Source organism: Akebia trifoliata, chromosome 5 (genome assembly GCF_017979445.1).
Source record: "Akebia trifoliata isolate Shusen 1 chromosome 5, ASM1797944v1, whole genome shotgun sequence".
NCBI classification, from domain to species: domain Eukaryota; kingdom Viridiplantae; phylum Streptophyta; class Magnoliopsida; order Ranunculales; family Lardizabalaceae; genus Akebia; species Akebia trifoliata.
This window is the reverse complement of record NC_141379.1, coordinates 4,603,516-4,627,075: the sequence shown is the minus strand read 5'-3', so window position 1 is coordinate 4,627,075 and position 23,560 is coordinate 4,603,516. Positions and strand designations below refer to the sequence as shown.

Sequence of the window (23,560 nt, the reverse complement as noted above, 5' to 3'; positions counted from 1 at the left end):
GAGTCCAACTTGACTCACTCCCTATGCTAAAAGACGCCACTTTTCATGACTTCGGCCCTTTTGCTAAAGTAAAGTCATCGTCACAGTTCAACTGATTTGACCTCAAAATATGATTCCTTTGGATTGATTTCCCATTGAAATTTAGTAAAACTCAGATCTGGGACTGATAAATTTGGGGGTCAAACTCAAAATCAATTGGCAATGAATGGAGAGCCCATGAGCTTATAAAGAAAGAGACAAGGTAATTTGTGTTCGATGTGGGATTAAATTCAACATGCCCTGCATGTGTAGGTCGGATCGAGTCAAAGTACGTGAAGATATGAATTGGATGACGTGAAGGAGTAAAAGATCCGCTCTGATACCATAATGAACTTAAGGGTCCAACTCAAAATCAATTGACAATGAGCAGAGAGACCCAATAGTTTATAAGGAGAGAGACAAATCAATTTGTGTCTAATGCGGGACTAAATTTAACAGGGTCAATCTAAGATCTTATCAATTTCTCGATCAATTCCCATGGCTTAGGACCCAATTGAATGGTGGGTCTTATTCCTTCGATAGAGACCAATCACACCGAGCCTAACATGGACAGTTTTGTTAATTAGGGAGACCTTCAATACACGTGAGTTTCTATTATTAGTCGATCCAAAATTATCTGAAATCCTAGATTGACTTTTCTCTGAGTAAATAAAATTTTCATTTCTTAATCAAGCACAAAGGAAGGAAGGAAGGAAGCACAACTTTGCCAAATTATAATGTCTTTACATGGGAGCATTGGATTATATTTATATGAGTTTAATCTAAAATGATTGGATGCCCCATACGGTGATGCAACCCAATTGCCCACTATGACTCCTCTCACCAACTTGACCCCTTCCCTCTGTTTGCTAAAATACGCCCTCTTCATCACCATCCTTCCTTTTGCTAAAGTAAGCCACATACCCCCTTCACACCCTTAAATATGAACCTTACCTTCTTCCACCACATTCCTCTCTCTCTCTCTTGGAAATATGGGAATTGTGTCGTGTCCCTTGTCCTTTCATACAGATGAGAAATTTGAATCTCAGTCTAACCATCTTCACTCAGAATCAACCTCTCTCTCTTCTCAACCAAGTCTCCCATCTGTTGCTTCCCTCACTTCCCAACACCACCCTTCTATAACACACCACCAATGCATCACAACTCTTAAAGGCCACTCTTCCTATGTCTTCTCCCTCGTTCTTGCGGGTAAATTTCTCTATAGCGGTTCTTCCGACAAGGAAATTCGAGTATGGAATCGTGATATTTTGAATTCAGAATCTATCAATGATAATTCAACAAACAATATCGTTTCTATTGTAAACGGTGCGGTGAAGTCACTAGCAGTGTCTAACAATAAATTGTTTAGTGCTCACCAGGATAACAAGATACGAGTATGGCAAATCGATAAAGACGACACCCACCACACCAAGAATAAGTGTTTGGCCACGCTTCCTACACTTACTGATCGTGTCGTGAAACTAGTACTACCCAAGAACTATGTCGAAGTGCGTAGGCACAAGAAATGCACATGGGTCCATCATGTCGACGCCATATCTGCACTGGCCTTATCGAGAGATGGGTCCCTTCTTTACTCAGTTTCATGGGATCGAACTTTCAAAATATGGAGAACCACCAACTTCAAGTGTTTGGAGTCGGTTAGCAACGCCCATGACGATGCAATCAATTCTGTTGCTTTGTCTAACGATGGTTTCGTCTACACAGGATCGGCAGACACTAAAATTAAGGTGTGGAGGAAGGTCCATGGGGAGAAGAAACATTCACTAGTAGCTACACTAGAGAAACATAAATCTGCAATTAACGCGTTAGCGCTAAGCACTGATGGGTGTACTCTGTATTCGGGTGCATGTGATCGATCAATCATCGTTTGGGAGAAAGATAATAGTGATGGCGGTGGTGTTCATATGGTGGTTGTGGGTGCGCTCAGAGGGCACACCAAGGCAATCCTGTGCTTGGCCGTAGTGTCAGATTTGATTTGTAGTGGATCGGCAGATAAAACAGTTAGAATTTGGAGAAGAGGTGTCGATAAAGGTTACTCATGTTTGGCAATCTTGGAAGGACATAGAGGCCCAATCAAGTGCTTGACTATGGCCATCGATCCTTACAACTCTACAAGCCAAGATGGTAATTCTTACCTAGTTTACAGTGGCAGTTTGGACTGTGACATCAAAGTGTGGCAGATTTTGGTGCCCTTTCTTTAGTAGGATTTTGGGGTATCTATGTGTGGGTTTTTTTTTTTATATATTATTTATCTTTTTCTTTCTTTTCAATCTGTAAATAATGGTGAGCTTATTGTAAATTTTTTCTTCTTTTTCTTTTTCACCAAAGTTAATATTATTATTTTGAGGGGTGAGTTCTGAAAATGATCATCTGTAAGGATTCTACTCCGATTTTTCGAGGGGTGGTCTCTTTGATTTGTTCAAGTTTCAATAGTTTCAAGTGGTGATTTGTTTGGAAGGTTGTAATGTACTCTAAAATTTATGTGAGCTTAATAAGAGTTTAATTATCAACTAGAGCTTTAGCTGTACTATTGTTAATAACTTGAAATATTGCCCTATACCAGCTATTTGGGGTCAACAACATGAACAATATTCTCCATTCAATGCAATCCTAATGCCCGACATTTTCGGAATAAATTATATGAGAATTGTAGTGAAGTACCTACGAAAAAGCATATTTTTTGTACTATTTTTGCAGCTTTTTATCTTTCTAAAAAGAGTCCTGATGAAACGGGGCTGACATGGCAAGGGCACAAAACCATAGATCATTTTCATCGGGATACACAAGAAAAGATGTATGATTATGTGTCCTTGCCACGTCAGCCGTGTACCCAACCGCATATCAAGACCGCATGCATTACTCTTTTCTTATTACTGGATTTATTCACCTAACGCCTATAATTCTATCCTTCTAATCTCTATCAATTACTATAATTACATCATCTCTATTTCCAACTTTTTGTGTGTGCTATTTGTATCCATCAATTTTCTTAACTTCTACTCTTTACTGTATTAATTTTTCACATTTTCATTGTATCTATTAACTCTAAGCACTTTCTTGTAAATTCCGCAAGTTTCAAATGAAGAGATAAATCCTACACTTTTGGACTAACTTCTTTACTCGCAGTTGTTCAATATGTCTACTTCTCACACAACCCAAGCAATATTGTGACGTGTTGGTATCCATCAATTTTCTTAACTTTCATTCTTTGGTATTTTATCTCTTACAAACAAGTTATATTAATTTTTCATATTTTCATTGTATCTATTAATTTCTCATAAAGACATGTTTGATCATGATCATATTAGGAGATCGTCGATTTTTTACACCGACACCCCAACGCAATCAACCTTTATCGAGGATTTTGGATTGGAAATGTAATGTAAAGGGGACAATATGCAGACAGACTCGTAACCATGCTTGAAGATGTAGTTGTGGGCATTGTGGAAGCTATCACTCTGTTTATTTTATCTTTGGTTTTTTATTTTAAAGGATGCCTGAAAGTATATATATATATATATAGGTGCGGAGGTTGGGGGGAAAAGGTGTCATGGCATACTTTGCCTAGTTCTTTTGTGGCATGAGCCATTAATTCTCCCATTTTTCAACTATTTTATCTTGAATTCTATATTAAAGATGGTTGAGATGGGGGGACCTAAGGAGACAAAGGGCATAAAAGTCATTAAGTCCCGGAAAAAAAAAAACATTAATTCACTCTCCCCTCATCTATGTTCTAGAGATCACATTCTCGACTCTTTGAAAAAGTCACATGGAACAACTCAAAAAGAATTTTGTTTCTCAGAAAATGCTTTGATTCCTAAAGTAGATATTGACTAAACAAGGGAAATTAGGAATTAAAATTGGTTTATTTTACCAACCAAGAAATGGATTTTAGTATTTAAGTGTGTAAATTACAGCGACCCCACCTTACACCAAATAGTGGAGTTGGCAACATAAATCCTTTTTCGTCGTTTGTCAATAAAACCTTTGGAATTCAAATAAACAAGGATTAGATTTACATTCGGCATTATTTGACTTCTCTTTATACGTTTGAAATTCAAAACAGATATGAACTCATTTTCAATAATAAAAGACGTGACATTAAACAAAGTTAAATGGAAGTATAAGATTCATTTAATTGACCCCAAATATTGGGATTAGGCTTCAAAGATGATGATAATGATGTTCTTAAACCCCCATTCCAAGACTAACTAGGTTTACCAACCAAGAACCTCTCAAATACCAAATATTTCTAATGGTTTAAGGAAGATTCCCTGTATAAAATATGTATCTGAATATATTTTACAGAGGTCCTTTGCATAAAGTTGAGTGTATAAATATTCAAGAAATTTGAAAACTAGGGCTGGGGTATGATTTATATTTTTATAAGCTTATTTTAATTGATTTTATTAAAGTTTAACATGTTGAGTCCATTCATCCTAATTGAGAAAATCTTTTTAAATGTCAATGGTGAGATGATACTGTTGAAATACGTACCCATAACCAATCATCAATAGCAACAAACAATGGTTTATCGCCATTCAACCCAATCTAGAGCTGCATCAGGTGAAGAGGTTTCGTGTTTGTTTGTAGTGTTTAAGGTTATTTAATTACACTTGTTAGAGCTTCAAATCCTCGACCATTTAATTAATTGCAAGTGGAGTGGATGTTAGGTAAAAAGTCATCTCCCATGCCAATATTTTCATAGCCTAACTTTTTCATCCTTCCCTTTCAAACTTGCATTCTTTATTCTGTGTGAAAAACATTCATCTAAAAGACTTGGGACACAAAGGGGTCCATAACCCCAATCCATTACTCCTAAAGATGATTAAAAAAAACAAAAACAATTTTTTTTTAATTTCATTCATATTTCATGTTCAGACATATCCAGCCATGTAAAAGTGCCCAAGTCATGAAAAAAAGTATGTTTTAATGATGTCTTTTAACCTAAAAGATTGAATTTAAAATAGAGAATTGGCCAAAATCAAGATCATTAGTCATATCATCATAGAATTGTGTCAAAAGGAATTTAATTCAGAGAAATGAGCAAATCGAGTATTATTTAAAAAATATATATATCTTATACAGAACCTGTTTCAGTTCCTGTGCTGCAGAAAAGGATGGAAATAAAAAGAAGAAGAATAGTGGCCAAGACCCTATACAAATAGCACCAACTACTCCCTACCAAGCAAGAATAAGAGCGTAGTAAGATTAAGTTATTGACTTGCTTAACCATATCAGGAGTATACATGTCACATGTTTATAGTGTCCACACTTATTGTACAAAGATAAATTAAAGTATTAGTTGGATAGTTATAAGCAATAAATTATTTGGCATCCTTAAGGTACATATCTGACAATTGATCATATCGTCATTCATCGTGGCACTTGGTGCATGCCTGTTTTACTAGAAAATTTTTATCTAAAGGTGATTTGCAATGAATTATTTGTTTCATTCGACAAACCAAACGACTAATTCAATTATATTAATATAATATTTCATAAATTAGATCTTGTATTTTTTTTTATAAATATAAATTATATTAAACAAAAGCCAAGAAGAATGTCGAAGTCAAGAAGACCTGCCAACTAAAGAGACAAGACAACCAGAAGAAAGTAAGGGTGAAAAGAAAAAAAAACAAGAGAATAAAATCAAGGGATCCACGTCTGTCCCTAATAAAAGCCAAGGTAACTGCTTTTGAAATGACATTGCATTTTGAAAAGCATACTATTTAAGATAGAATTGGTCGAAAGAACATGATTCATCCAACTGAACTCAAAATATTGGGATAAGGCTTTGATGACGATTTTACCACGCAAGGATTATGCAGACTAAAACACATTCCATGCTCGCATCACTTTGGAGTCAATCTTGAGTACGTTCCACTCAAGGAATTTAAGGGGATTTTCCAAGTTGTTACCGCATTGAAAGGGCATATGTACCTAAACTAACAAATGTAAGCAACATTTGACCAATTAAGACACTTGACAATGTACAAAAACAGAAAATAATAGAACAAAGTCACCAAACTTAACAAGCAGCTTGGAAGGACTACATTTAACTTCCAAACTTTCATCCAAGTATGACCATCTTTTGCTAACCAACCACTAGGAAGAAATGGTTAAGAAGCTGCAATTCATTGAAAAGAGACTTGATAAAACCAAATCAATTGTCCACGTGGAGCAAAAAATACTCTTTAATCTATTTCTGTTTCGTTCTTTAAAAAAATTGCCCCATTTCAAAGTTTTCAATAGCCACATAATATGACCTAATGAGGGTCAAAACAAACTTAAAATTGGGTCATTGTGAATTATTTACAGCGGTACCTTTGCCGGTGTACCAGGATCACGAGGATACTTCCTTGGGGTTGGACGATCTTTTAAGCAAACAACAGCAGTTCGCTGTCCATATGGGCTGTGTGATTCCACTGGGTACAATAGAAGACATGTTAGTTGAGCATGGACAAGTGTGCTAATAACGCATGTACCCTGTAGACACAGAAAAATATTGTGTGAACTGTGTCCTTATTTAGAAAATGATAGCTAAATAGAAATGAAATTTAATTGGAAGTTTACATGAGGTAGATATTCAACTGATGAAAACCACGGTTATAAGCAAATTATTAAATTTCAGCTTGAGGTTTATTTCATTCAGCCTGGAAACAAAAATATTTCATAGAAATATTTTGATTAGTATGAAAATTAAAACAATTTTAATGTAAATGTTGAGGAAATTTCCATTGGAACTGTAGAAAATGATAAAATGGACATGAAGACAGGCTCATGAATCATAAAACTACAATAAACCATATGAAGTGTAGAAATGAAACTGAGTTCTGCTACATCGGGCACATGCATTCAATACCCTGATAACCAAAACAATTATATTCTACACTGAATATATGCCTTAATATGTAAGACACTTGCTTAAATGAATAAACTATTAAGTATCTACATTCACGCATTATTACTGTTTTTCTATAATAAAAAATTAAAATATGTATGAATAAATTCCTAATCTATCCAACTAATTAGAACATGGAAGACTAGATTTGCATACTTATGTGAACATGTTAATAGGCTTAGAATATATATAAAAAAAATATGATATATAAATACTTAACGAATCATAATTTATTTTTGCTAATGAATGAATATTATTTGTAATGTAATTTAAAAATGTCCCTAAAAGTAAATTTATGTCTTTTGTTACTTCTATTTACATTTTTATAATAATTTTTTTTAAAAGGACGCCAGTTGAATTTTATTATTTTCAAAACATTTCCATCGAAATCTTGTATTTTTATATCTGAAAATTGATTATAGAGGTCGAACTTCACTGTTCACATAAATATTTCACAAAATGAATAGTAATTTCCAACTGAAATATATACAAAAAGAAATGGTTGGTTAAATTTCATATTGAACCTTGTAGGAATGAAAATATTTCAGTATATTTTGTGGAAATATGTCAAAATTTAAATACAATGTTTATAAGCTAATTCCATACAAACTAGGGCTTAAACAGGTTGATTCGGGCCGGATATGTGCATGTCCATATCCATATCCGGATCTAAGTCAGTTAAAATCATATCCAAGCCATTTTGCTTTCATTGAATCCATATCCGGATCCGATCCGACCGAATTAATTTATTCGGATAAGATAATGTCAAACACTTCAAGGTTATTTCAAATAAAATTGCTAAAATGTGGTCAAATGGTGACTTGATCTTAACACCTCTCCATTTTGAAGAGAGACCTTGACCACTACACCTAACCATTGTTGGTTGATGAAAAATAACTTAAAAAATATAAAAATACAACTTGAAATGTAATATATCATTTGGGTCTTGGCAGATATAGGGATGGATCCATATCTAACTTGGATCAAGGGACATCAACCCATATTCAAATCATATTCTAATTTGGATATACTTAAAGGAATCAAACCAGCTAAATTCGGATTCAGATCACTCGGATTTCGGATAAAATCCGTCCCATTTTAAGCCTTAATATAAACACCAAAGGGTTGATCTTTAGCATCCAAAAATGCTAGATTTGCTAGACTTCATGTTTATGCAAACTAGGAAACAATTAGCCATCACTCAATAACCAACAAGGGGTTGGTGAGATGAGCAGGACCTTGCCTTGGGAAGCAGATGTCCTGAGTTCGAATCACGTCACCCCTTGTTGGCCACCACCCTAGAGCTTTAAAAGGCCAAGTACACAAGGCATGTGCTGGAAGTGGTGACGGGCATGTCCATGGGATTAGTCGGATTAAGTCTGAATACCCATGTATCAAAAAAAAAAAATAATAATAGCCATCACTCAATGTAAGCTGATCAAAGAGAAAAATACCATTTCAAGTAGTTTTACATAATATAGAAGTAGGATAGAACTCATTGACAGTCACTTGGGAAAATGATATATACATTGTAAATTTTCCAATTACCAAGCTAGTAACAACCCAGAATTTATATCAACTTAATTCCTAATATATGTGAAATATTAATGAAATATCAGAAAACCAGACCTGGGCACAATTGTAACACAGAAGCCCCCAATAACTGAATTGCTTTTTCCGCATTCTTAACTTCCTCCTGTCCCAGGCATCAAATAGCAGAAAATGGAAAAGAACTTCAATTAACCTAGCACAGTTGTGATAGAAAGGGCATTACACTATGTTATCAAATAAGTATTGTATATTGTCATTCAGTCATATGTTTCATATTTTAATCCTCAGGAATTAAGGTTGCATGATGTTTCATCTTTCTGCTCTTCCAAGTTTATAGTTGTCCCTCGTGTATGAAGTATGGGTGTGTATCTGTACATGCTAATATGAAGGGGATTTTAGGGTCGGGGTCCAGTAACTCATGAAAAAACACATGATCCAGACCATATAAACACGAAATACAATGGTCAGGGTTTCTCCTCGAGATAAGTTTTTTTTTTATAAGTATAAAATATATTGAATAAAGTATGAATCCCAACCATTGGATTTTGTGTTTACACAATCAGGATCATGTGTTCTCTCACGAGTCACCCAATCCCGGCCCTTTTTTTATGCTATCAAATTAGTTCACAAGAATCTAGAAACAGATTTTCTCCATTTCATAGTGCACCTACTCCAATCTTCCAAGCACCAAGTCACTATTACCAATGTGAAAGGAGATTTTTATAAGCTTAATAACTCAAAACTGTGTAAAAGAAAGCTCTCCTACAGAAATTAAAAATGGAGATTCAACTGTAGTGCTATGCCATCTTATATATGGAAAACAATGGAACTCTTGCAAAGGTCTTAGTACACAGAATATGATAATGGAATTCTTGCAAAGGTCTTAGGACACAGAATATGATCTAGGACAATAAATAGAGACGGTATAAATATGTATTATGTTTAAAACACAACCTGACAGGCCAATATGGAGTATATGAGCAAATCCCTTTGATTATAATGGAAAAATGTAATTGGTTATGGAAAGAGAATTGCATACCTGAGGATCGTGGCCTTTTGCAGCTACAAACAAGCCACCAACACGAACAAGGGGAAGGCAGTATTCAGCTGAAAAGGGAATCAAATGTTAAAAACAATAAATTAAGCAATAAAACAGTTGAAGAAAGACGCATAAAGAAAATCAGGATTAACTTATCAAAACAAATCAGGATTAGAAATTTACACCAGACCTAAAACTCTCATTTCTGCCACAGCTCTTGCCACTGCTACATCAGACAACTCTCTGAAATCAAGACTTTGGCCCACACTCTGTCCTATAACACAGTTTGGAACATATGTTTGCGGTTTTTTTTTTTTTTTTTTTAATTTAAAAAAAAGAAGCAGGTATGGGATGGTATAAGTATAATAGTTATAGAAAGAATGTAAATGAAAGGCAGCAGAATGAAAACCAGAAATATCCCAACAAATAGGTGGTGAGATAGGTCATTCATGTCAAAATGTATAACGTTCAGAAGCTTCGTCCTATGTGGTCAGATTGAAACAGTCAATGTAAAACTGTAGGATCTAATATTTGTGCACCAATTCTTCCACCATGAGGACAGCATCAATATCAAAGAAAAATATATAGAAATGAGATAAAGAAATATATCGACAAGTTTCACGGATTAACTGCACCAGATTAGGCATCACAAACTGTTATAGGTAAAAAGTGGCCGGCAAGTTTCCCTCGGCCATTTTTCTCCTATAACACCTATGCAACAAAGACATGAATATGAGTGTCGAGGCCAACATTGATACGAAGTTCAGGTACACTGACCCCAAAAAAAAACACAGTACACTGACATGTCTGTACATTTTATTTTATTTACTGTAAAGTGCAAGATAAATACATTAATAAACTTCAGCTCATGTTAAGCATAGAACATGGAAAGAATACATGCATATAAGGTGATGTCTTAAAGTCATATAAATATATGAATAAACATTTGCATCATGCAAGGACTCCATGAGTTGCAAATGGGTTTACAAAGAAACATTTTTGGCACCTCCTATTCCCAGGATTGCACATGGCATGGAGGAAGATCCTTAAATCTACAACCACAGAGGAAGATCCAATAAGTCGAAGAATTTGGTGACTAGGCATTATAATGAAACAAAGCATTGCCCAGCAGGATCTACTTTGGCTCAAGAACAATATCCCAAGACTAGTGGGTTGATTATGCATGGAAAATTAAAGACATGGGATAAAATCAAAATGCATACTTGGCAAAAACTCAAATGAAGATATTGATCATCCCTTGTATTAAGAGTCGTGATAATCTAACTACCCCACGTGGCATACTCAATCGACACCCCTGAAGTGGAGAGAACTTTCAGCCCAACTCTCATTTACTTACGTGGCTGTCACGTAAGATTCTACCACATCAGCCACAATAAAATAAAATAATAACGCAGTTTTCTTCTCCCCTTTCAGATCTGAAAAACCCTCTCTGAACAAAAAAAATCCTCTTCCAAATCTGAGTGGATTGGAAACCCCTTTCGTCTCTTCGTCCTCTCCCCTTTCAGATCTCAGTTTTCAAAGAAAAACAGAGAGTTAGTACTCCCCTTGGATCTCTCTCTCTCTCTCGCTTACAGTGCAAGTTCTCATCTTCTTCCAAGCTCAAAGACGGATCTCAGAGTCGATTGAAAGGTAAATATTCTTTCTCTCACTCTCTCTAAACAAAAGTTCGTTATTGGTGTAGAATTTGTACAATTTTAAGAGTTCTAGGGCTCATCTCTGCTATTTTAGATTCTCTTTTATAGCTTGCTTGTTGATGACATGAACCTGAGTTTGATTTGGTGTTCATTTTTCTTCTAAAAATTACACGAAATTAGACAACTTTGTGTAGAATTTTAGGTTTTTCTCTATCTAATGTTTGAATCTCATCTTTGTTATTTTAGATTCTCTTTTATAGCTTGCTTGTTGTCGATGACATGAACCTGAGTTTGATTTGGTGTTCACTTTTCTTCTAAAGATTACACAAGATTAGACAAGTTTGTGTGGAATTTTAGGTTTTTCTCTATCTGATGTTTGAATTTTAATGTTGGAAACTATAAGGGATAATTATTTTCTGGTAAAATTGAAAATCTATGAAATTTAAACTTCCATTTGTTTTCTTTAAATTCAAGAACTAGAGGCTTTTGCACTGGCAATAGAAAGACATTATTGAAATCTTTCAGAAGATACACCATTTTATCTATAAAAAATCAAAAAAAAAAAAAAAAAAAATCAAGACAAATAGGATTTTGAATTTCTGATTTATTAATTTTCAAGGTTACTGTGAGCTTTTTTATCCCTCTAATTTAAGCTTCCATTTGTTTTCTTTAATATTTATTTGGAATATAGGATATGGAAGGGTTATCATTGAACGATAAAGGGAAAGAAAAAGAAATGAATGAGTTAGAAGAAATTTCACACAATTTGGGTAAAGATGACATAAACTGGAAAAGGGAATGTCATTCAATTCAATGGATGACGCCTACAATTATTATAAAACCTATGCCAAAAGTATAGGATTTGGTATTAAATATAGAAGCATGTGGTGTGATGAAGACAACAAAGAAGTGATAAGATGCACGATAAGTTACGTTAGGGAGGGTAATGTGATTCTCAGAAGGATTGTTCAAATTCAACACAAGTTTCATTGAAAAAAGGGTGTCAGGTTAGGGTTAGGGTTAATGTGAGAGGACATAAAGATAGTCTATGGCATTTAACAATAATTAATCTCGAACATAATCATTTGGTTAGTCCAAAGAAGTCAAGATTTTTTAACTGCAATAAAATATTGGATGAGCGGGTGAAAAAAAAACTTGAATTAAATGATACGGTTGGGATACCAATATGCAAATCCTTTCTTTCATTTGCTACATGAGTGGGGGGCATAGATAATTTATTATTCAGTGAAAGAGCTACTAGAAATTACATCGATGGTGCAAGGTGTTCGACACTTGGTGAAGGTGATGCTGAATCAATTTGATGGTATATTATGCGCATGCAAAAACAAAATTCAAATTTCTACCATTCAATGTTGTCAAATGTGATAGCATATGCGATTTAGGATTTCTGGTTCATTATTCCGTGACATACAAAACTATGCGATCGCATATTACTCCAATGGGCAATGATTTGACTATTGGAGCATTAAATTCAAGTTTCTTTAATCTATCTTCTCCAACAACTACCCTATTTCCACCCCCCTATTCAGCATTATTCTAAGTTATTTCTTTTATCCTTTCGCTCACATATCTTCTCTTTAAATCTTATTTTTACGTTATTTTTTCAAAATATTGAGTTTATGCATTCTAGCATAAGATCATAGTATCCAATGATTAAACTATTAAAGTAGAATCCACTTTAATTATTTAGAACTAAAACTTGATAATTAAAGCAGGCCACTTTCGTATCATGAATGGTTTATATATTATTAACTATTTAGCTTCTTGAGATCTTTTATTCTTGTTACTAAATGACTAAATGTAATCAATTTGAAAAATGAGTGCTATCCAAAATCCAAATGTATTGTTATAGGTTTGTTTTTATTTTCTTATATTTTTCTAATTTTTTTAACATTTGCCCTTTTTTTTCTTATTTTTTACTGTTTTTATTTATTTTTTTGAAATAAAAAAAAATTGTGAAATATGCGACCGCATATTAGGGGGGTCAATGGGTCGGTTCCTAAGGAACTTAAAACCATAACCCTTATATTAGTTTGGTTCTGGTTCTTGTCGGTTCCAAGGCTAATTCCAAAATAAATGGAACCGGAACCGACAAAAATCACGGGTACCCATCGATTCCGGTTCTCAAGAATCGAATGAGAAAAAAAGTATTTCAAATCATTATAAAAAAAAATTCCCTTCAAAAAATTAACATATTATCAACAAAATTGTTAACTTCGTTATAATTTGTCATACTTAAGATACAAATGAATTATTTTTTTCAAAAATAAAAATTTATCTTTGTTAAAAGTAATAATTTTTTAGAAGATTAACTCATTTTAAGTTTCAATCATAATTTATATGAAAAATTGAAGAATTTTATATAACATGCATTTATTTTTAAAATAAAAAATAACTTAAATTATCTATATAGTATGGAAAGAAATGAAAAAATAAATCAGTTTCAGGTACCCATTGGATAGAACCTAACGGTTCTAGTTCCTATCGGTACGGTTCTATTTTAGACCCGGCTCAAATCGGTTCCAATAAAAAGGGATCCGAAACCGGAACTAGGATATTCGGTTCCAACTCCAATTCAGTTTCGGTTAAATGGGTACCCATTGACACCCCTACCGCATATGTCATATGCGATTTCGCATATGGTCGCATATGCTATTTGATAACACTGCTACCATTTGATGGACATTGACGGCGAGGGACGTCTAAGGCATGTGTTCTAGGCCGATGTAAGATCTCGAGCATCTTATCAATATTTTAGTGATGTCATTTCATTTGACACAATGTAACAAATAAATATGATCTGCCATTTGCACCCGTTGTCGGAGTCAATCATCATGAACAATCAATTTGGTAGGGTTGTGGGTTGCTTTCAAGTGAATCAATGGAAAGTTATATATGGTTGTTTACCGCTTGGTTATCATGTATATCTAATGCAATAATTACTGATCAGTGCAAATCTATTCAAGGAGCTGTGTTTGAGGTGTTCCCTATGGCTCGACATCGTCTATGCTTGTGACACATAATGAAGAAGGTTCCCGAGAAATTGTGTGCTAACAAAGAACGTGAATCTATAGTTTTTAAGTTGACAAAGACAATGTATGACTCATTAAAAGTGGAAGAGTTTGAGCTAGTATAGGGAGAGATGGTTGAAGGTTTTGCATTGCAAGATTATGAATGCCTTCAATCCTTATATGAGATTAGACAAAAATGGGTACCGGTATATTTGAAAGATCAATTTTGGACAGGAATGTCTATGACTCAAAGCACTGAAAATATGAATGCATTTTTTTTATGGATATATAAGTACAAAGACTTCTTTGAAGCAATTTCTCAGCCAGTATGAAGTTACATTGGAAAGAAAGTCTAAAAATGAGGCTTTAGCTTTCATTCATTTCATAAAGAACACGAATTAGTCTCAACTATGCCTCTAGAGGAGTAATTACGCTCACTTTACACAAGCAACATATTTTCAAAATTTCAAGAAAAGGTAAAGAAGGTGGAGAATTATCGACACATACTTGATTATCAAAATGGACCTCTTTATTTCTATGAAATAAAAGAAAGGGTGCTCATTGAGGTGCTTAGTCAAGCCATTATGAAAAAAATTGAAGTTTGTTTCAATGCAAAAGAACATGAGATGCAATGTATACCGTTCATTTGAGTCTCGAGGTATTGCATGCAACTTGTATTCTTGATTTTCATGATGTCGAAGGGCTTCCATCCTAATACATCTTACAACGATGGAGAAAAGATTTTAAACGTCTGCATGGCCTCAAGAGTCGAGAAAGTATATTTGCATGTGCCCCGATGGAATGTTATGATGAAATGCATTGTCATAAAATTACAGAGTTTGGGACGAAATCAGAAAGGAAATACAAGTTTGCCTTAAATGCGATTAAAAAATTAAATGAAGAATGCTTAGCTTTCAATGAGGAGGATTCTGATAGTCACCCAAGTGGAAGTGTTGGGCATGAAGAAACAAATAGGACCAAAGTTATTGATCACATTCAAGTTAAGCAGAAAGAGCGACCACGTGAAAGAATGAAGTCAACAGTTGAGAAAATAGTAAATGTCAAGAAGAAAAAAATGGTTAGTATTTTTTTTTTAATTTTTTTAATATGTTAAAAAATAAGATTCTAATTTAAAATTTGATAATAGGCACGAAACAACTCAAAGAAAAAAAAAATCAAAGAACCATGAGACCCATAATGACCAACAGGTTAGTCTTTGTTGTGTTTAGTAGATATGGCTTTTATCTAAATACAACTAATTTACTAACCATAGTGTTAAATGAATATGATGTGTATAGGTACGGGTGGGAGAAATGAACAACTTCAATCAACGTGAGATATCTATTATGCAACCAACCATCGGAACACAAGAAAGCCATAATATTGCAGCGAATTAAATAAATGGTAGCAGGTACATATATGTATTGCACATTTTTTTGTGGGTATAATTTATTTTTTAAAATTTGTAGGAAAATTCAGAGTCGATAGGCACCAAAGCCATGATGAATTGAACTTTCATCAATCCTCCACATTCGTTTGTACTAATGGATGACCAAGGCAATATTACTTTCCAGCAGCAACTCATGTTACAGGAGTGGATGCACAATTTGGTAATATCAAATAATATTGAGCATTTTGAGCATACATTTTGTTAAACTTGCATATGAGTTATTTTGTAATTAATATTAACAATATTTGCGGATCACACACTATGTTATGTATATGCTATCAACATTATTTTTTGAAATGAGGCTTCTATGATACATTCATGATTGTGTTTTTGACAGGAGGTACTTTTATAAAGTCAGTGGCAGCATAGGAATCACCATCTCAAAGCTAAGGTGTCTACTTTTTTTGGTTGTCTTCTAAAGAGGTGGCTTCAAGTTATACTAAGATGGGTAGGCAATTTTTGTTTAAGGTGGCTTCTTGTTATTGATCACCTAGGCTACAAGTTTAGGGACTATTATTTTGATGATTTCATTTCCAAATGGAATTGCCTAGTTAGGGTGTATGTTTTCATTCTCAGTTACTGTTTAAAACGTGTCATGTTGATTTTTGGAAATTCGGGTCCCAGCAAGCTTTTGGAAATGCCTCTTAGACTGCCCATGCAATTTCAGGTTGTCCACGCCCTCTCTATCTTGTTATACCTTTCAGATGAAACCTGAACCACAATATTGGAAATTGATGTGTGTAATATATCATATAATTGATTCGATCTATGATATTTATTATCATTTATGAATTTGTGATTGTTTAGTGACCCAATTAAACTTACACGTGGTGATGTACTCCTTGCAATTGTACCTAGACATCTAAGAACCACCGAAGGCAATTATGAAACTCAAACTTCTCAGGTCCTCGATTAGTATGCACTTTTTGTAAGAACAACTCTGAATCTATTTGCTGATGGGTCTCTCAGGCCTCCTCCATAGGAGGGGAAGGGGTGGTAATAAGAAATTGGAAGGGTTGAACCCCAAAACTTCTCTCATGAACTGAAAAAAATTATTGAGGATGATGAGATGGCTTTAGAGATACGAAAAATAGAGGTTGACCCCAAGACTTCTTCCCTCATGAACTACAAAATAATATAGAGGATGATGAGATGGCTTCAGAGAATAGACAAATAGAAACTGAACCCCAAGACTTCTTCCCTCATGAACTACAAAATATTATTGAGGATGATGAAAGGGGTCGATTGTACTCTATAAAAATTAAGCTCCCTTGAGGGTGGTATCCCAACTGTATCATTCGATTCAAGTTGTTTTTTCACCCGCTCATCCAATATTTTATTGGAGTAAAAAAATCTCGACTTCCTTGGACTAACCAAATGATTATGTTCAAGATTAACTGTTATTAAACGTCATAGACCATCTTGTTGTCGTTTTACATTAACCCTAACCTAACATCCTTTTCTCGATGAAAGTTGTGTTGAATTTGAACAATTGATCAGAGAATCACATTTACCCTTCCTAACGCAACCTATCGTGCATCTTATCACTTCTTTGTTGTCTTCATCACGCCGCATGTTTTTATATTTAATACCAAATCTTATACTTTTGGCATAGGTTTTATAATAATTGTAAGAATCATCCATTGAATTAAACGTAATTTCCCTTTTCCAGATTTATATCATCTTCACCCAAATTGTATGGAATTTCTTCTCATTCATTCATTTCTTTTTCTTTTTCTTTTTCTTTCTCTTTATCATTCAACGACAACCCTTCCATATCCTATATTCCAAATAAATATTAAAGAAAACAAATGGAAACTTAAGTTAGAGAAGAAAAAAAAAAGCTCAAAGTAACCTTGAAAATTAATAAATCAAAAATTCTAAAGCTTATTTCTCTTGATTTATCTTTATTTTTTTATTTAGTTTTTAAATAAAAGGGGGTATCTTCTGAAAGATTTCAATAATATCTTTCTATTTCTAGTGCAAAAGCCTCTAATTCTGAAATTTAAATAAAACAGATAGAGAAGCTTAAATTTCACAGATTTTCACTTCTACTAGAAAATAATTATCCCTTATAGTTTCCAGTAGGGCTGTCAATGGATAGATATCCGATCGGATAGTGTTATATCCGAATTCGAATCCGAAAGTTTTTAGTACTATCCGAATTCGAATTCGAATCCGATCGGATATCACTAACGAATATTCGAATTCGTATCCGAATAAATTATCGGATATCCGATATTATCCGATTCGAATACAAAATCTACAATTCGAAAATTATCCGAAATTTATCCGGAAAAAAAAAAAACAAATAAAATCAAATGGGTTTTGAGAGAGAGAGAGAGATTTCGACCGATTCGACCTGTCAATGGACGCCGATGCCGAAGGTGAGCCGCCGAGAGAGATTCTGACAGTGACTGAGAGGGGTTGAGATTGTGGAAAACGATGAGGGCTGAGGGCTGAAGACGATGAGGTTTTACCCTGTAAAAAAAATTGATTTTCTTATTTTTTCAACTCCATTCGAATCTGAATAAAAAAAATGGGGTTTTATTCTACGTGTGTGTGTGTGTGAGAGAGAGAGAGAGAGAGAGGGGTATCAATGGATAGCCGAAGAAGACGATGGTTATGAAGTTCGCACCATCGAAAAATGGGTTTTACCGAGAGAAAAGAAGAGAGAGAGAGAGAGAAAATACGTACCTGCATGCTCGCCGGCCGGAGAAGGAGCTTGCAACCCCACATGGTCGAAACACCATCGTCATTCCATTTACTTCGACTGGTTCGTGTGGGTTGAGAGAAGATATAAAAACAAATTAAGTTTTTGTTGTAAAACATGAATACACAGCTTATATATACATATATAAATGTTTTGTTGTAAAACATGAATACAAAATACATATATTATATCGGAGCGGATATTATCGAATCGGATATCGCAATATCCGAATTCGTATCCGAAATTCATTTGAATTTTAAAATAACATCCGAATCCGATATCCAAAATTTTCGGATAATATCCAATTTTTCGAATTCGAATTTCAGCTATCCATTGACACCCCTAGTTTCCAGTATTAAAATTCAAACATCAGATAAAGAAAAACCTAAAATTCCACACAAAGTTGTCTAATTTCGTGTAATCTTTAGAAGAAAAGTGAAAACCAAATCAAACTCAAGTTCATGTCATCAACAAGCAAGCTATAAAAGAGAATCTAAAATAGCAGAGATGAGCCCTAAAAACTTTTAAAATTGTACAAATTCTACACCAATAACATATTTTTGTTCAAAGAGAGAGAGGGGAAGAATATTTACCTTTCAATCGACTCCAAGATCCGTCTTCGAGGTTGGAAGAAGATGAGAACTTGCACTGTAATCGAGAGGGAGAACCAACTCCCTGATTTTTTTTGAAAATTGAGATCTGAAAGGGGAGAGGACAAAGAGACAAAAGGGGAGAGGACGAAGTATCGAAAGGGGTTCCCAATCCACTCAGATCTAGAAGAGGGTTTTTTTTGTTCAGAGAGGGTTTTTCAGATCTGAAAGGGGAGAAGAAATCTGCGTTTTTATTTTACTTTATTGTGGCTAACGTGGTGAGATCTTACGTGGCAGCCACGCAAGTAAATGAGAGTTGGACTGGAAGTTATCTCCACGTCAAGGGAGTCGATTGAGTATGCCACGTGGGGTGGTCAGATTATCACGACTCTTTTATTAATGTTCACTAGGCTTAAGAATCTTCGGAGTTCCTTCAACTCTCTAAAGCACTCGCCTACTAAACAGAATACTCAAAAAAAAATTTATCTTAACTCTTAAAGGTATACCCATACTCTTCGAGCTTGGTTATAAATGAACTATCTTCTCCCATATAAAGACTTGGGGAGGTGAAATTGATGGTTTCGATCAAAATACGTGACAATGATCCAAGGGTTAAAGAAATTCTCTAGAATACTCTACAACTTTCTACAATCTAGAACCATCCTAAAATATTTAGACCCTAAGTCTAAAAATTTCCTCTTACATTCAATTGGGGACACTGTACAATAAATACAATCTAATAGAAGAACCCTCGAGACTCTTTCAAAGAAGTCCACAATGTTCCAGCATTCTCAAGCTCTAGTAGAAATTTTCAATTTTTTTGAACTTGGTGGAAGCTTAAACCTTAGGTTAAATGACAAACCCATGACAACAGTAAAGATTTGGGACAGTTTTTATGTGGTTACATACAAGGACAACAATGGCATAGCAATAAAGGTTTGGGACAGTTTGTGGAGAATCAATTACCTCAAAACAAGGGATAAGCTCAAATGCTAGCAAGTGCTGCATAGACTACCTTAAAATCAACCTTACCCAAAAAACAACGACATATAAAACCTGCACACTCAGTTGAAAATTCTGGGATTGTTGATACCACCTATTTGGGTTCAAAACCCCCAGCCTTGAGTTACTGGTCACATTAAGAAAACAGGCTTACTCGTTGGCAACATCAAACATTTTGAACTCATAAAAAGAAGAAGAAAGAAAGAAATATGCATAAAAGGTATTAATGTATTTCTATCGTACTCAAAGTACCGACTCTATTTCAGAAGGCCAGGTTATCATAAAAATGTCCAACAATGAAAAAGATATCCTTCACTTTAATATAGATAAGCTCCATTCCTGACACAATTAGGGTCTCAGGGATCACATTTATTTATGGTGAATTGCTGATCATGCTTGCCGTAGGATTTGAAGTATTTGCCACACCAATATCACATTCCTTGTAGCATATTTTCTCAGACACATGAACTTCTGACATATGAATAAATCAAAACTCAAAACTGACAGACAAGGTCAGTACTTCATGTCATTACATAATGAGTAAAAATTAAGGCTTTGACCAATATACCATCTAAGACAATGGTAACTTATCAAAATTCCTAGTTTAAGAAAGATGTTGATAAGTCTGCAATGCCGTTACTCTGGAGATGTTACTGCTTAGGACTCAACTTAACTTTACCATAGATCCAATATAGTTGCTCGGAAAATGATGACAGCTTTTGTCACCAGGAAACATGTCGATTAGATTTAGTTTCTTTGCTCTTTGTTAAAAAATTGGGAACAATATAAATGAATGAAACACGTTTTGTAGTAAAAGGGTGAGTTTTTGTGTATACAGGACTCGCTGAATGCATGATTCAGTTCATAGATTGGCCGCACACATGTCAATTAAATCCTCCTTGTTCTTCATCATACATTGGCCAGTAATTATTAGTACCAACACGCATATAACAAACTTACCAATGGAAATACTTTACGAAATTATACCTCTGCTCTTGCACGTAAAACTTCCACATTAGACAATCCAGTAACACTAATGGCGTGCTTTAAGAAGATACATCTTTTATTCATCGATTCCAAAAGGGTAACTTTCCAACCTACAAATCACAAAAGTATCGCATACCCATGTTTCAATCTCCAACAAAATGTACCAAATTAAAACTGAAACTCTCATAACTTGTTCTAGAATGACCAATAATTTAAGAGACTAAGAACTTGAATTCTTATACATTGGGTTGGTTGGAGAAATATTACTTGGGCACGCAATAGCGAAGATCAATCCAGGAAGGCCTGGGCCACTGCCTACATCGACGAGCTTAAGATTTTCGCATGAAGAACTACAATGCGATAGATAGGAGTTCCGTATGGGAGAGATGATTGCCAGTGAGTCGTCAACGTGCCTTTTCATGACCTCGCTCGTCTCTGTGACAGCAGTAAGGTTCATTCTCTGCGGAATACAAAATCGAAACCTAATTTAGAAGGCAAGAGAGAGAAAGTTACAGAGAGAGAGAGATGATACCTGGTTCCATTGCAGAAGAGCATCGACGTAGAGAGAAATCTGATCTTTTTGGTGGGAAGTTAGGGTTTCAAGGTGAGGAGAGGTGAGGCTTGCGGAGGTGGTTAGGGTTTTTCTTCTGGGTGCCCTGCAAGTAGAGGAGATAGTTACTTTTGAGGTTACGAGGCGTTTGAAGAAAGTCGGTTGAGAGAGGGAATGAGAGACGTTGGGGATCCTGTTGCACCAAATTGACATTTTCGCGCGCTCCTTAGGTCCCTAAGAAAAAGTTATTAAAATGGCAACCTACGCTGTGTTCGGATCATGCTAAACTCATTTTGACGTCTCGTCCGTGAACAAGACTGAGTCGTCTCGAGACGTTCGAAGGAGCTTATCATGCATCTCCCAAACCATTGGCTAAATTCAATTACATTGATCCTCTCCTTTTAGTCAAGCTTCGATCCTTCTTTTGTCATGCATTCATTCTCTCTCTTCTGTGTCTTTTAATCTATTTTCGAAAGCACAACCCTATTTTCAACAGTAGCAGTGTTCCTTGTCGCTAAGGTATCTCCTTGTGGGGGGTAGGGCCAATGGTCAGGGCTTTCTTCATTCATGGTGTACTGACCCTATCTTCAAAACTTTTGAGTTTTTCTGTTGGATCGATCGCTTAAGATCTTTGATCTCTACTCAGACTCAATGATAAAAATTGGACCACTTCTTATGGATTCGTTAAGAATGATTTTGATCTAGTTCATGACATATTAGAAAGTAGAAAGCGTTCAACAATGAGAAAAATGAACATGGATTTTAAATCTTGTCCGATACATTAACTTGTTTGTTTGTCTCATTGTTGGGTGATACCAAATTGTTGAACAAGACGTCTCAAACGTATCGAAAAAACTCATCCGTGACGAGACGTCAAAATGAGTTCTAAAATGATGTTTTTGAATTGAGAGAAATTGAGAGAAAAATAAATGAGTTTCTTCTGTTTGGATTGCTAAATGGGGAGAGGAGAAAAGATATGGAGAGAACCCTTTAAAAAAAAAATTATAATTTCAATTTTGTCCTTAAATTTTTTTTTTATAACATTTTAAAATTTCAAAATTTTCACCATTTCTCTCCTGTCAATCCAAAATGAGAGAAATTGAGTTTCTCTTCTCTCCATTTCTCTCAACCCAAACAAAGTTTTAAGATGTAGTCACCTCGAGTCATCTAATGGGTGAGTCATCTCGTCTGGACTTGACTGGATCGACACAAATTAAATGTTTGCCATTTATTTGAGCTTGTAGCATCTATTTAATTTATTTTATAACAAGAAAATATGTACTATTTATAATTGTATTACTATTGGGGGAATATAAAATTTTACCCATCTTTGAAAGCTATGGTAGTTGGACCAAAAAATCGTTACTTTCTGACTCAACCTATATAATCCATAAAGATCAAATTGAGTTATGATGGTTTGAATCCAAAAGCACATAGTCCATGGTCCTTGGTAAAAACGATTGTAAGCACATGTTTTAACAACCTAACTTATGTTAACATCTTGTTGACATCATCTCTTATTTGAAATTTTGAATGAATCACGATTTAGAATGGTGTCTACATGGGCACATTTTGGTTGGAGATTAAACACATTGTGTTGCGTGCTACATAGAGAACAGTTTCATTAGGAGCCTGATGTATTTTAATAAACTCCAATCAAAACAAGGCACCTTACATGATCCATATGCATATGCCATCATTTCTGAGTGTCATACACACAAGGCTTCATGCGATATAATTCAAAAAAACTATGGGCAAGTAAACTAACAAGTCAAAGGAATGAAACACACCTTTTATTTTATCAAAATTAAAATTGACTTAATCATCAAAATGTAATTGTGGATCTACAAGGACCAAAAAAACACCAACTCGAACTTGAGATGAGACAGTACTAGTAGGACATTATAAGGACTTTAACCAAACAAATTTGATACCCACAAGTATAAAACAAATTAAATGTTATGAAAGGTGAATTTGCCTGACATGAGATGACTTGTTCAAGTGATGATGCAACTTTTTACATACTTGTGTGACATGTGATATGATAT

The 23,560-nt window shown here is 34.6% G+C and overlaps 1 protein-coding gene and 1 pseudogene across 7 annotated transcripts; one reads left to right on the top strand and one right to left on the bottom strand.

Annotated features, from left to right (window-relative positions):
* Positions 1 to 854: 854 nt before the first annotated feature.
* On the top strand, positions 855 to 2,583 carry LOC147401141 (protein JINGUBANG pseudogene; annotated as a pseudogene).
* A 3,315-nt stretch (positions 2,584 to 5,898) lies between these two features.
* LOC147401140 (S-adenosyl-L-methionine-dependent methyltransferases superfamily protein) lies at positions 5,899 to 22,220 on the bottom strand. 7 transcript variants are annotated; one of them, XR_015178345.1, is made up of 8 exons: positions 21,495 to 22,203; positions 21,230 to 21,422; positions 20,963 to 21,072; positions 9,724 to 9,802; positions 9,534 to 9,601; positions 8,573 to 8,639; positions 6,616 to 6,695; positions 5,899 to 6,467 (listed from the first exon to the last, which is right to left on the bottom strand). XR_015178345.1 is itself a non-coding variant. In XM_086442301.1 (7 exons), the coding sequence occupies exons 1-7, from the start codon at positions 21,723 to 21,725 to the stop codon at positions 6,355 to 6,357; spliced, it is 861 nt and encodes a 286-aa protein (XP_086298427.1). In that variant the 5' UTR covers positions 21,726 to 22,171; the 3' UTR covers positions 5,899 to 6,354. The 7 variants fall into 7 exon arrangements, 3 of the variants coding, with proteins under 3 accessions (XP_086298427.1, XP_086298430.1, XP_086298428.1); XR_015178344.1 differs by having other exon boundaries at positions 6,389 to 6,528; XM_086442301.1 differs by lacking the exon at positions 6,616 to 6,695 and having other exon boundaries at positions 21,495 to 22,171.
* Between the last annotated feature and the right edge of the window lie 1,340 nt (positions 22,221 to 23,560).

Bases quoted from the DNA above. Each gene is read 5' to 3' on its own strand.
- LOC147401140 (XM_086442301.1), bottom strand. From the start codon at position 21,725: ATGTCAATTTGGTGCAACAGGATCCCCAACGTCTCTCATTCCCTCTCT. The intron at 21,073-21,229 runs GTAATATTTCTC...TGTGATTTGTAG, and splicing joins CTTCGCTATTGCGTGCCCAA to GTTGGAAAGTTACCCTTTTG. The intron at 9,803-20,962 runs GTATAATTTCGT...GTTATAGGACAG, and splicing joins TTTTACGTGCAAGAGCAGAG to AGTGTGGGCCAAAGTCTTGA.